The sequence below is a fragment of the Cibotium barometz genome, chromosome 5, assembly GCF_041138505.1.
Source record: "Cibotium barometz isolate CiBa-2024 chromosome 5, ASM4113850v1, whole genome shotgun sequence".
Taxonomy (NCBI): domain Eukaryota; kingdom Viridiplantae; phylum Streptophyta; class Polypodiopsida; order Cyatheales; family Cibotiaceae; genus Cibotium; species Cibotium barometz.
The window spans coordinates 42,365,854-42,379,890 of NC_141050.1; the positions used below are offsets into that span (position 1 = coordinate 42,365,854).

At 42.7% G+C, this 14,037-nt stretch overlaps 1 protein-coding gene and 1 long non-coding RNA gene across 4 annotated transcripts; both read right to left on the reverse strand.

Moving 5' to 3' along the window:
- Nucleotides 1–261: 261 nt before the first annotated feature.
- Nucleotides 262–3,770, reverse strand: LOC147638516 (uncharacterized). The gene is made up of 3 exons (XR_015265914.1): nucleotides 3,633–3,770; nucleotides 3,491–3,542; nucleotides 262–395 (listed from the first exon to the last, which is right to left on the reverse strand). It is a non-coding gene; the product is annotated as an uncharacterized LOC147638516 (long non-coding RNA).
- A 711-nt stretch (nucleotides 3,771–4,481) lies between these two features.
- Nucleotides 4,482–13,800, reverse strand: LOC147638517 (peroxisomal acyl-coenzyme A oxidase 1-like). Of its 3 annotated transcripts, none has more exons than XM_086798432.1 (13): nucleotides 13,497–13,800; nucleotides 12,550–12,658; nucleotides 12,102–12,163; nucleotides 7,577–7,786; nucleotides 7,349–7,436; nucleotides 7,083–7,245; nucleotides 6,495–6,891; nucleotides 6,276–6,407; nucleotides 5,924–6,044; nucleotides 5,615–5,725; nucleotides 5,450–5,519; nucleotides 5,140–5,323; nucleotides 4,482–5,041 (listed from the first exon to the last, which is right to left on the reverse strand). In XM_086798432.1, exons 1-13 carry the CDS (start codon nucleotides 13,656–13,658, stop codon nucleotides 4,823–4,825), a joined length of 2,028 nt encoding a protein of 675 aa, XP_086654558.1. In that variant the 5' UTR covers nucleotides 13,659–13,800; the 3' UTR covers nucleotides 4,482–4,822. The 3 variants fall into 3 exon arrangements, with proteins under 3 accessions (XP_086654558.1, XP_086654559.1, XP_086654561.1); XM_086798435.1 differs by having other exon boundaries at nucleotides 4,664–5,041; nucleotides 5,140–5,219; XM_086798433.1 differs by lacking the exons at nucleotides 12,102–12,163; nucleotides 12,550–12,658; nucleotides 13,497–13,800 and adding an exon at nucleotides 10,973–11,093.
- Nucleotides 13,801–14,037: the final 237 nt, after the last annotated feature.

Sequence of the window (14,037 nt, forward strand, 5' to 3'; positions counted from 1 at the left end):
TTTAAACAATTTTTTAAAAGAATCTTTTAAAAAAAACCTTCTCACAAGTCACCCACTCAACTTGCAACAATATTTTTATGAGAAATCCTTACAACCTAAGAAGTCGGGATCAATTTTTTTTTGGTACTCTTAGCTTACTCTATTATGTAGTCTATGTTTCGTAGTAACAATATTGAGAATGAATCAGGATTGATGAGTTTCGAAGAAAAATTCACCTAGAATGTCCTTGATAGGACATTGAAGAGGTTGGCAAGTGAGCTAGCAAGGCTTTCCTTAAGCTGAATTCATGTTTAAGGCCTTGGAACCTGACTCTTGATCAAGTTGTGCACCCCCTTTTTGTTTGGTCTTCCTCAACTTGCCAAAGGCAGTACGGTAAAGCTTTAAAAAAACTAATCCTATTCCAAAAACAATATAGTTTAGATATAATCAAAGTTAGCAAGATACATTTTCAGCAAGGTTAGAAGTCATTATTCCTAACTAAGAAACCACAGCTTTCCAAGCATTCTATCTTTTGAAGATAAATTGCATATGCTTATTTTGCTTACTAGTGGGGAGACCCATTGCTGCAACAGTGGTGATCTGTCCTCCCTTGTACACTCCTCCCACATGACAAAATGAGATAGCCACAGAGAGTGGCACGTGGGTGCCACAATAGCAACAACTGACCTCAAGATGGTTGGGGAGCCTTTCTCATGTAGGGGAGCCGACTGGCAACATTGCGCATAGCTAGCCTTTCTCATGTAGGGGAGACGACTGCAGCACCCAGTAGTTCTATACGCAGTTGTACTACACCGTACCTCGAGTATAGTTAGTTAAGTTCATTCTCAATCCACAGCAAAAGATCTTCGCTACAATACAACAGCAACACTACTGGCTTCAAGCTTCATACAAGCTTTAGAGGCAAGCTCTTCATGACTAGAGGTGGTCAGTATGGGTATGGGTTGGATGCCCTACCTGCTCTCGCTTTTGGATCCATGGAATAGATTGTCCACCTTACTATCTAGGTGGAACTCCCAGTATACTCACTTGTTGATGTTGCAACTGGGGAGCAACTACTGTACAAACTACTGAAATACCTTTGCTACATGTAGAGTCCAATCTTTTGTTGGAGCCTAGAAGAGCTCCTTGTTGGTGGCAACTCAAAAAACTGCTCTTTCTTCTAGAGGAACGAACCTAACGATATTGGCAAGGAGGCTTTCTCTCCATATAGCAATTGCCTGTAGCTCTCTCTCTCTCTCTCTCTCTCTCTCTCTCTCATCTAGATGCAACACAACAATAAAGAAAAAACACATAAAAGAAACACAAAACCCTAACGCAAATGGTAGATAATGAAACCCTAATTACTTGCTAATAGCCAACCTACCTTGGAAGACTCAAATACAACTTAAGTTTTGACACAAGTGTCAAACTCCACGAGTAACACACACTAACGACACACTATTCACACTTAATTTACCACAATAATTAGTATAAACAAGAGACGATTTCATATTTATTTTCCCACAACTCCACAAATCACTACATCTTCCCTTGATTATCTTAATCACCCAAATTCCCTCAATCATATGATTATCTCTACCTTTTACAATGTCACCAATCAATAACCTTGGGACAATCAATCTTTGCCCTTACACGATATAATTTGGCATTGCCAATTGAACCCAAATTTCAATAGGGTATGGTGACCAGCCCTAGAGCTCCAGACCGCAACAAGACCATGCTTGTCACCCAAACCCCAATGTCCCATACCACCAAAGCCCATTGTCTAGAGACATGGCCAAGGCCTTGCATGGATCTTGATCCCTAGGTATGGAAAGGAATATCCACTTATGTGCCTATATCCATGTATATAGATAGGGGCTATGACAAAAGCAAGGAAGCGCACTGAGGAATAAATATACCAACCCATGGAAGAGCTTGTGAGACTAAATACATGTAGTGCCCCTAGCCTCAAATAATTACCCAACACGTTATGACTTTTGAAGCCATAATGCCTAGAAAGCACCACATACCAGCTGCTGCCATTGTGAGCATAGTTGTTTCTCGTACGCGTACGAACCTATTCGTACGTACGAGTCGTACGGTACGATACCGTACGAATTCGTACGATATCGTACGGTACGAGTTAGGTTTTTTTTTTTTCCCCAAAAAATTTTTTTCCCTTGAAAAAAAATTTCCAAATGCTTAAAAAAAATAGAAACCCTGCTTTACGAAGATCCCAAATGCTCGCAATACTTCGCAACTTTCGTGTCCACTCAGTATTCCATATGGGGTTGTGGAGAGACCTAAAAAATCTGGCGAGGTAGACTGGTAGTGTACACTTGATTGGTAGGATGAGAGAATCTTGCTACATCACTTGGGGATCCCTGGTATAGGTAGGCTAGACAATTAGATTCTCAAGTTATGCACAAGGGAGAACATTTGGACATGGCCATTTTGATCTAGAGAGGAGTCCCTAAACTTATCAGTGATCACCCTAGATGCACTCCTCGTATTTGTGCAAGGACGGTCCCTTAGTCATAAACGCTACACTGGGAGACCTTTGGTATTGCATTACCCATCCAGGTTCTTTTTTGGAGACAATCGGGAGATCCAACCGGGAGAGACACATATCCATGTACTGGTTTCTCAAGCACTGTAGACTCCTCCCCTCCCAACCTTCCCTCACATTCAAGCTTGAAGCTCCATAGCTTGTAAGTGTAAAAAATAAAAACCGTATTTTATCGTACCGTATCCCAAAATTTCATATCGTACCGAATATTCCCGTACGGTATCGTACCGTACCGTACCGTATCGTATTTTCGTACTGTGACAACTATGATTGTGAGTGCAAGTTCGTTGATGTCTGCAATCAAGGGAGCAATTGTTATAGTAGCTACTGAAATAGTCAAATCTTCCTTAAGAGTTGTTGCAGCCTAAAGAGCCCCTTGCTGGTGTCAACTCAAGAAACCCATGTTCTCCTCGAGGAATGAACCTAATGATAATGGTAGGGAGGCTTTCTCTTCTTATAGGGATCGTGTCTACAGTGCTCTCTAGCTCTCTCACGCATGCGTACACACACACGTTTCTTTAAGAAGCTAGATGCAACACGGGAATCAAGAAAAACACCCAAAATAAGCAAATCCTAACACGAATCGGAGATAATACAGCTTAAATTGCTAAGAACCAGCTCTGATATATCGACTTAATTTTTTACTAACCTAGAAAAACTCCATAATTAAGACAATAATGGCACTTAATTTGACATAATAATTACAACGCATCTAGATCCAATTTCTACTGCTTGATTCACTCCACCAAAACTCCAGAAATCACTCATCTTACCCTGATTCTCTCAATTACCCAAATTTCCCCATTCACATGATTCTCTCTACCTTCAACAATGTCACCAACAAATAACCTTCGAGGACAATCACCCTTTGACCATACACCATATAATTTGGCATTGCCAAGTGAACCCAAATTTCAATAGAGAGTGGTGACTGCTCACCTCCCAACCATAGCTCGATCCGGAGGGAAACCCCAGATATCCACTTATCAGCCTATATCCATGTATGCAGGAAAATCAATAAATCAGGAAAGCACACTTAGGAAACTAACCCATGCAAGAGCCTTGAGTCACTTAATAATACCTGTAGTATCCATATCCAAGGCTAGCCTCAAATGATTAGCCAACACGTTATGATCTTTGAAGCCATAACACCTAGAAAGCACCAAGTGTGAACCACCAGCCAAAGAAAAAGATCAATTTTTCTCAGGTAGAAACTGCTCCACAGCCTTTTCATAAATAAGAGAGGACATAGGGTGAAATACCATGGGCTCTCCAATGCTGCGCAGCAACAGGGTGTTCATTCCATGAAGGTGAACTCTCCTTCCCAATCGGGAAGGGTACGAAAACAAGGGTAGCTAGAAAACTCTAGGGTAAGGCACTTGCCCACACGGATCCCACCGTAACCAGATCAAAGGGGAGTTCTCCCAGAGCCAAAGATGCGCCGGGGAGGGGGGGAGAGGGGGGGTTAATTCGTAGAAGCTTACTACTTGGGCCCACTGGAGGGAGGAGCTGCAATTTCCTCAGAAGGGGGTAGATGGCCTTACTGGCTGACCTCAAAAGCCAGCTGGGGGAGGGGATTGTACCTTTGCCAAGGCCTGTGTAGACAGAGCGTGATGATTCAAATAGGCTTCGCATCCCCTTAATTGCATGGAGTCCCAACTCTCTAAATGTGGTACATATTGGTCTTAGCCTTAGGGTTACAGGCCAAAGCTACATGCTATGGAGGATCGAACTCCATCATGTATGTGTGCTGCTGTAGAGAGAGAGAGAGAGAGAGACAGAAACTCACTGATTTGGAACGTCCAGCACAGTATCCTAGAACACCATCACGATGGTGCCATCTGCGCAATCCTCTGCCATGCTAAGACTGAAGTTAGGACTTCCAGTGCACCATGGTGGCCAGTCTCATGGTGTGTGTGCAAAGTTCAAATGAGCAAACAATCATATTTAAAAGAAGACTTTGGGGGACAGAAGTTGTTCAAGAAGCATTTCTAGCACTGATACCCTGAGTCATTCAGTGAGACTGCCTGATGTGACTGTCACTGTGCTGCTAAAACACCCCAACCATGCAAATTAGGCTAAGAAGAAAGTGACAACAGAGAGTTCTCGCCCTTTGGTCTAACATAAATGCATTGCCCTGTCAGATCTACACATTCAGGCCACCTCTCATTAGAACTTCCATCTTGCCATTAGTCCTCTAACCCATCTTCCCACACCAAACTCTTTGCATGGCCATAACTTACCAAAAAAACATGGCTATAAATTTACAATTCAAATTTTAGATGGAGGCAGTAGTGCAGCATGCTGTTTCAGGACTGGGCGAATAAGCTCTTCGTAACCCTCGGTAACAGGTGACGCATTCAGAGGATCCTTCCAAGCTTCCTTGTAAAGGTTGGTATAAACATCACCATCATAACGGCCTAATGTGGAGCCTAGAAAATGGTCCGTGTGATCAAAAGCATCAACCAAGGCAACAGCATTTGGCCGTACCTGGAGAAAAGCAGCTCCTTACAACATGTCAATGGACTCTGAAATAATTGAACAGATTAGCAAAAATAAAAAATAAAAAAGAGGTCAACCTACAATACCTCACGAAACAGAGCTCTTAGCTGATCTTTAGCCAGAGTAACTTGTTGACCAGATAGGTACCCGGTTGATAAAAAGTCCCCTGCATGAGCCGTAAGTAAAGATAAAGCATAAACTTTGCAAAGAATTTGGAGCTGATTTTTCACTCCTCTCCCTGGAAAATCTTCTCTCAAGGCCTCCATAAATCTGGGGGAAAAGGAAAAAAATGGAAGATTAATAACACATGCACACAAAAAGAGCTAGAAGCTTGGTTGAGTATTCTCTCAAAGCTAGCATATTTGTCATGGTAGATCACTAGTTTATGTTTCTTACCTTGTGACAACAATAAGCTCACAATGAGCCCTAGCAGCTGCGAGCAACTCAGCAGATAATTCAGCAAATCCTGTAAATGTTATCCAATCAAACACGAGGTTCAAGAGAGCTTTTGAACATTTTGTTGTCATAAGCACACGTAACAGAGTCTCGCATATAGCTTGCCTGTTTCCTGACTGACTGCCTCTGCAATCTGAGTGGCACAATTAACAGCAAGCCTAGCTGACCTTGCTTCAAAAGCATGCTGGAGTGCTATTGGCTCCATCCAGTCAGCTCCTACAGTCACGAGTGAGTTAACATTGGTTATGAAACGAAGGCATGCATGCGTGTGCGCACACTCACACATGCCTGCCCACACAGCCATGTAAGGAAGGTGAAACTATTCTTAAACCAGCATATTGAAAAGGAGATTTGCACAAGCATATTGAAAAGGAGATTTGCACAAGCATTCTGATAGGTCATTGTAATGCTTACTTTTGGTCACTTTGCAGTTCTCTATCATGAGAAGTCTCATGTTACCCAAGTAGGCAGCAGTACCAGATGGCTTTTTCCCTGATCGCAGTTGCGAAATAGTCTTCATTAAAAACCTTGCAACCTGTCCAAAATCTCATTACTGGAAATGTTGAATTCACACCCCTCCACACACCACACTACATGCAGGCAGGCAGGTGTGCGTGTGCACACACACACACATACATGCATACAAACATACAAAGATATACAACCACGACCGACTGCCCGATAGACATGAAAAATTATGCTAAAACAACAGTATTGTTCCTTTGGTATTCAGGCTGTGTCAAGCAAACCAAAAACAAAAACTCACTTGTAGCAATAGGATAACATTGTCACCCTCGTATGTGCAAGCAGGTACATACGCAGCATACATTTCTGGAAGACCACTTGCACATAGATAGCCATGGCCTCCACATAGTTTCCTGCACTCCTCTATTCCATCCTGATACCCCAAAAAAAAAACCAGTGTAAAAGTGTTTACTTTTGATGAAAATAACATTATGAATATAACTCACACCAAGCAACTTACGGCTGTCACTGATGTGGTTATTGACTTTAACCCTGCAGTGCAGGCATGCACTTCTGGCAATGTTGAGAAGTCTTTATTCTCGAGACGAGCCATTACATCTGAATACAACCATGCCATCCACACACCCAAAAATCGATATGCATATGCTGTTGCAAGCAGTGGGAAAAGTCGATTTTGCTGTGTCATGTAATCCAACACCTGGATCTCAGGTTGTCCTCCTTGAGACCCAAATTGTCGTCGCACTGCACTATACCTCACTGCTATGGTCACAGCCCTAGAGAGGTAATTAGAAGCATCTAGAACGATGGATTTGCGCACATACACCATGGCCCCATATACCAGTTGCCTTGGCACATTGGATTGCACATATTTTCCTTCTTTTGTCACTGTTGCCAACCTGTAAATATAACATGTTATATACCCATAAAGTTCACCCTGATTCATGTTGTTTACATATAACTCCTAATAACTTCAAGCCAGACTTTAATAGCGTGCACTTAAGTTCATTAAACTGTCCTAGATCTTCCTTTGGACTAATGCCATGTATGAAGCAAAACATAATAATATTAAAGGCCCCAGGAATCAAACCTCATAAGCATATTATCCCGTGGAATTCGGACGTGATCAAAACGGAGAAGGCCGTTATCCATGGTATTGTACCCTCCATTTCCAAACTTTACACCAATATCAGCAACCGTCACACCAGGTAAAGCTTGATGGTCATCAAGGCTTCGAAGTTGTGCAATAAAAGCTGTTTAACATGAATCAGCAAAAAGTACAACCAATAAGTCACACCACACCAAGGAAACTTTTGTCGCACTGATAAGAGAATGTTTACAAATTGTAACACTCACCATGGACACCATAGTCAATCCCATCTGTTAGCAGACGTGCATAAACAATAGCATGTGTTGCAACCTTCCCTAGACCTCCTGGCCACCACTGCCAATTTCCAAGATCAAATAGCAATTGCCTTAACATGAACTTTTCAGGAATCATGAGGGGAAAAGAAAATGATGTGCGTATGTGTGGTGTGTCAGGCATCAAGGGAAGTAGACTTGCACTGTACGCATAAAACTTACTTTCGTGGCTGTTAAAGTTGGAGTATGCAGGACAAACTCATTGGTAGAGGGTTCAAAAGTAGCTGTAGTTTCCAACCCTTGCACATTTGATCCATGGCCAAGCTCTGTTTGGGCATAGCATCCAATGATTGCTTGCTTATATGCAAGAGGTAACCACTTGCCCTGTTGTGCATCTGTGGCCTGGCCTTTGATCGCAGGAATGAACATGCCCTGTGAAAAAACAATAAGTTAAAATTTTGCCAAACTTTTTCATGATTTTGCATAAGTTCAAGATAATCCAAAAGCATCCAATTGCATGAATCAGAGCAGGGCTTTCAAATTCCACCATATCAAATGCCGTATATATGAGCTCAAGCCTGCCACTTTTGAGCAAGCCCCTTGCTTTGGCTTAGGAATATGAGGCTTTTGTGCTCAAAAAGAAGGGCAGTTCTCTTATTTAAAACTTAGTACAGAAGGAAAAGATTACAAAGAAACAGATCAGAAATCTTTTTCCAGACATAAGAAAGATGCTTCGATTGTCATGAAGCGGGACATTTCAAAAGGATTAACTCTCTCAGGTACAACACACATCAGGCACAGATCGCACTGTCAGCATCATGTCCCTGTGTGTTCCAATTCAGGAGGAGGGAATCCATAATCAAGGCGTAGTGCTCTTTGATCCATGTGGTACACAAAGTGATAACCCTCCCCGTAGTGCAAGCCGGTGCACCTGCGCTGGCTCCAAAGCCACCATGGCCATATTTTCACCAAAGAACTCAAGTTTTAGGAGCCAAATCTTAATCAACAACGTCAATGAGGTGTCGAGCTCTATCACTGAGGACCCATCTAGGGTAGAGGACTGGACTGCTAGTGTGGGCGGTGGACTGAGAGAGAGAGAGAGAGAGAGAGAGAGAGAGAGAAGTTTATCAATATCTACTGGCTTTCCATGATTATTGACCAGAGCAACCAGTTAGATCCTCCCATAGCTATCATTTTTTACAGCCCATAAGCAGTTTTTTATTCCCATAGGCGATGCCGCAGAGGAAGCACCTTGTGGGGTGTTGAACCAAGGACCTCCTAGTCCTTATAGACAAACACCTTTACCATTTGACTCTTGAGCTAAGGCGTAGATGAGGCACACTATATGCTGCCCAGCCTACTATGAGGTAGGGAGGAGATTCCACTGCCTTTTCCTGGAGGGTTTCAGCCCACTCACACAAGTGATACAAAATGAGAATAAGTGATGCCTGGGCATGTATTGATGGATGTCAGACAACACTCAGAGAGAGGCCTGACACCTCTGAGAGAACCATCACAGATTTCTTCGCGACATAGGTACCAACATCCAAGTCCACCACCCATATCAGTGCCTCTTTTCAACATGAAAGGCCACCACTCATACCTGCACTTCAGCTCCCTCCATCCGACAGAGACGGATCCACGAGATTCTTCATCGATATGACATGCTCCCATCATAAAGACTTGACATTCCCTCCGCCATCAGATCAGTTCTAGCCCAGGCGGGTATCGTCATTAGCTGATCACGGCATCTCTCACCACACAACCATATGGTGTTATAACTTATCGCATGCACATACGCTAATGATAGTTGTTGATCTCTCTCTCTCTCTCTCTCTCTCTCTCTCTCTCTCTCTCTCTCTCTCCCCAAGTGCCATCGGCATTTTTTGTATCAAAGATAGTTGTTTATCATCCTAGGCTTTTCATTAATCCTTTGCTTGTGCCTAAGTGCACACCGAAGTACATTGTAATCACTGTGAGGTACTGGTTTTTGGTCCCACATGCCTTCAAGGCATTCCGTGGACGTTAATATGACTCTCTCTCTCTCTCTCTCTCTCTCTCTCTCTCTCTCTCTCTCTCCGAGTTATATTAGATAAAACTCCTTGGAGGAGTCTTGAGTACAAGTTCTTAGAGCTAGAGAGCTTCTCGTCTTTTTACATGTCTCAACACTGAGAGAATAGTTGAATTTATAGTTCTTGCCAAAAGCACTTGTGAAAAGTGCTTTAAAACTCACTCATAGCACAAAAAGCATTTTTTTAAAATAAAAGCTCTTCTCTTTTTAGTATTTAAAAAGCTTTTAATCTTTTGCTTTCCAAAAGCTAGTCGCGTCATTCCAAGCTTGTAAGGTGGCCTTGCATTGCTATCCTGCAACGTGTCAGTGCCACGTCACTTTTTTTTTCCAAAACTTTTTTTTTCAAAACCTTTTTTTTTTTTGCGCGTTGCGTTTTTGCATATCAACCTGTATTTTGATGCTTCGGTGACAATTTACACATCGATTGTAATTGATCAGCGTAGAGTCATATAGAGACTTATAGAGGAGACGAGAGCTTTCTCCAATAAGCACGGGTGTTCTATCGTTTGAGGTTTTTAGTTTTCTAGGCGATCAAACAGCTCGTAAGCTTCCGCCACCCTGCGCATACGAAACGTCTTGGTACATTTAGCGCAGTTACTGGGGATCAAGCTGACTTCGAACAGCCTCTCAGATACCTGCGCCCCCTCGTGGTACCAGGGACGGCCGAGGGTCTCACTCAAGAGCACACGATCTACACTCTGCCACCAAGGAGTTGAGACAAGAAGCACTACGTATGCAGATGCCAAGCATACTATGAGATTTGTAGGCAACTTTATTGCCTTTCTCGGGACAAATTTGGTCTCCTCTCTAGGATCATGGACTTCCCAGTTTAGTAATGCCTAGGGATTTACTGATGGAGTTGTCGAGACACCGAGACCTTGGATAGGGTCCACAATACCCCCCAAGCCTTCATCACAAGCTTCTTTATTGTGGCGCAAGGACAAGGCAAGAATCACCCATCAAGCAGACCCAATCCCCAAGGACTCCCAAGCAACACACCATATCGACTTTGGAGCTCCCAGGGGTCACATTGGGACGAAGCACTCCAGCTACATCGCACTAGACGCTCACAGCCCAACAAAAGGCACCCATCTGCATGCCAACTTCAGATCCAAGAGATGCTCCAGAGATTTGGAGATGCCCCCCAGGAGCAATGGATGTGGAGAGTCACCATGAGGTCATTGATTTGGCTCCACTAACGGTTCCTGGATTACTGCTACCATGTACTCATACCATATTACAAGCTTCAGCCACATGGCTATTGTGTATTCCTTTTTCATTCTCACATGTTCACATCATAAGTAGCTAGTTTCTTTTTTTCAGTTTTATCCATGACTCGGTATTCTCATGAATTCATTGCATGGTTACCACGCGTTTCAGAAAATGTGTTTTATAAACCATTTATGCCCCTGCCAAACATTCCATAACGGTTGGGATGCAAGCTCCAACAAGAAACTGTCTATGCATTATTGATTGCTAGACAACATGGAGAACATTCAAAATGTTCATGAATTATTCTAAAAACATGAATAGATCCCAAACTCTACCTGTATGGGGGCTGGGGCCTTCCACCAAGCTCCAGACTCTAGCTTGCATGCTTACTTCCGTAACCAGTTGCATGAATCATTATCTAGATTTCAAACTGAAACAAGCCTTCATACAAGGTTGTGGCACAAGTACTTATCTTGAGAAAATCTGAATATAAACAAAAGAGAGAGAGAGAGAGAGAGAGAGAGGGAGAGAGAGAGAGAGAGGACACCACACTAGGGGTCGAAATAGCCTTGCCCCCACTCCCCCCCCCCCCCCCCCCCTCCGAGTTATATTAGATAAAACTCCTTGGAGGAGTCTTGAGTACAAGTTCTTAGAGCTAGAGAGCTTTCATGTCTTTTTACATGTCTCAACAATAAGAGAATAGCTGCATTTATATAGTTCTTGTCCAAAAGTACCTTAAAAGTCACTTAAGGTGACCTTGCACTGCTTTCCTACCACATGTCAGTACCACGTCACCATCTCCACACCACGTTTTTTTCCCCAAAAAAATTAAATAAACTTTTTTTTTCAATTATGTATGAAAAGAGCCCAAAACTCAATTTCTTTTTTAAAAGGGCTTGTCTGAGAAATACGCATGAAATAGTTACAAAATGTTTTTGTATGAGAAATACGCATGAAAGTTACAAAATGTTTTTCATACCTCAGCTGAGGTATGAAACATGTTTCATTGCAACTATGGTTCAATGTACTACTTTTTGATCTCCTAACCCTTTGGGTCTTTTGTACACGTTTAATATAACTCTTTCCTCTCTCTCTCTCTCTCTCTCTCTCTCTCTCTCTCTCCCACACACACACACACACTCACACAAAAGAAGGTAGTATCTCAAGTATGAATTAAGATAATGTACCCAATGTAGGTCTATAAGCTAGTTCATCTATAAAATGACTCAATTTACGAAATGTTTCATACCTCAGCTGAGGGATGAAACACGTTTCACTGCAACTATGATTCATTGTACTACTTTTTGGTCTCATAGACCCTTTGGGTCTTTTGTACACGTTTAATATAACTCTCTCTCTCTCTCTCTCTCTCTCTCTCTCTCTCTCACACACACACACACACACACACACACAAAAGACGGACATCTACTAGTAGTATCTCAAGTATGTATTAGAATAATGTACCCAATGTAGGTCTGTATAAGCTGGTTCATCTATAAAATGTCTCAATTTGGAGGCCTCTTCCTCTGCAAGATGGAGATAAAAGAGTCAATGAACATAAGCTCCAGCATGGAAAATTAGTAATAGCAGTAAAACTTTATGACGGAAAACAAGACAATGAATTATTCCACCTCTAAGTTCTTAATTTTTCTTTCAAAAGAATGCTGTGAAGAACGCTGTTTTAATGTCGTAGGAACACTCCCAAGAGACCTAAGAAGATCTATCCGACAGGAGTGAGATTCGAACACAAGACGTGTTGAATAACAACTCCATGAGCTAACCGATCTACCACACATTGGGTGATAGAAAGGTTAGCCCATTTTGTTTATTTACTCACACACCCAATGAAGAACGCTGTTTTAATGTCGTAGGAACAATCCCAAAAGAGAGTACTATAAAGCAAACATTATACCTTTTAGATGCAAAGTCTGTATAAGATTCCATGCATGCGCTGCTTTCCTCAAGGTATTCTTGAAAAGCTCAGTCCGGCTTAGTCGTACTCGGTCATCTTTTCGAAAGACCTAACCAGCCAGCAAACACAACAAAATTGCCTTTATCAGTACTTGAGGGCAAGCAGTTTCAGGCTCTTTACAAAGAAAGACAGCGGGCTCTTGCAATGGCCCAGCCTGCTGGCTCCAGCTGAACTGTTGGCGTGAATGGATTCCCTAGAGACAAGGGCTGCCTTTACTCTACAATTTACCCCAGCAGCTTTTTTGTTTTTGCAAGGCGAGTGTGATTGAACCTAGCATCTGTGCATCAGCCCCCCTTATCTGTACACTCTTGGGAGGCTGTGCTGCCAGTGGAGTCCCTGAGCCCACCATCAGCCAGCTTCCCTCTCTAAAAGCCGGAGTGAATGTATGCGGGATACCTAAGCAGCCTTTGTAGGCCTTCCATCCACAGGCCCCTGCATGTGGGCTTAATCAAGCACCTCCCCAGAGCCCGAATCCTGCTACACCCATGTGAGATTCACAACTCTCAATCTGGAAAAGTAGAATACGGTCTTTCTTTGTAAGGCCATTTAGCTAGCAATGGAGCCATGGTGACAGCTCCAACATGATTTTCTGTTGCTGTCACCTAATTGCTGCCGACCTTACATCCTAGTCATTTCCAAAACTATAAGATAACTTATCCTGATTAGTGGCTGCCATGATTTCATGCATTAGAATATTATCCAAATCAATTTAATCCCTAACTATGTAAAATTGATAACATGATTTGAACCGGATTATATAAATTCTGATTAGATTATTGATGCGTAATTTTTATGAATATATATTGGCTATGATGGGTCATGAGATTATCAATGCTTTTTTGCACAATTATTAGTAGCCTAGGGTTTTCATAGGTTACAGATCTTACAGGATCATTGGCAACGAGCTGAGCGATACGCTGCGAGAGATCAAGCTCTCTGGGTCCACCGGCCCACACGACCTTCATGGCCTGCACATCGAACTGGGCCTTACGCCGCTCCTGCACCAAGTGATCCGCAGAGGGTACCTCCTTCTCCGGAGTCATCGCCATGGCTTGTAACGGTAAGGGTTTGCAGGTTAGGGTTCACAGGGCCTTGTCAGGGGCTCGCTCACACGCACACAAGAAACGAGGGAAGTTGGTGGTGAGGCGACTACGACGAGACTGATTTTTTGGACTTGCCTGAGTCTGGTTTGTTTTCCATCCGCCACTTCTAAATATTTATTAGCGTGCTGGTTCTTTTTTTTTAAAAAAAAAATTGGCGAGAAACACCGGTTTATATATACTCACACACCCAACTCCGGTTACAAGGATGCGCAACACCGTAGAGAGTACGGATCGAACCTGCACCACCGGCTGGGACTTCGTCTACTTTAACCTGTTCGCTCCGCGTGCTGGTTCTTAAAAAAGCGTCACTCCTAAATATTTATTA

Excerpts from the sequence above, each read along its gene's own strand:
- LOC147638517 (XM_086798432.1), bottom strand. The coding sequence starts at position 13,658 with ATGGCGATGACTCCGGAGAAGGAGGTACCCTCTGCGGATCACTTGGTG. Across the intron at positions 7,437-7,576 it reads CAACTTTAACAGCCACGAAA|TGGTGGCCAGGAGGTCTAGG; the intron begins GTAAGTTTTATG and ends GGAAATTGGCAG. Across the intron at positions 5,726-5,923 it reads GAACTGCAAAGTGACCAAAA|GAGCTGACTGGATGGAGCCA; the intron begins GTAAGCATTACA and ends TCGTGACTGTAG.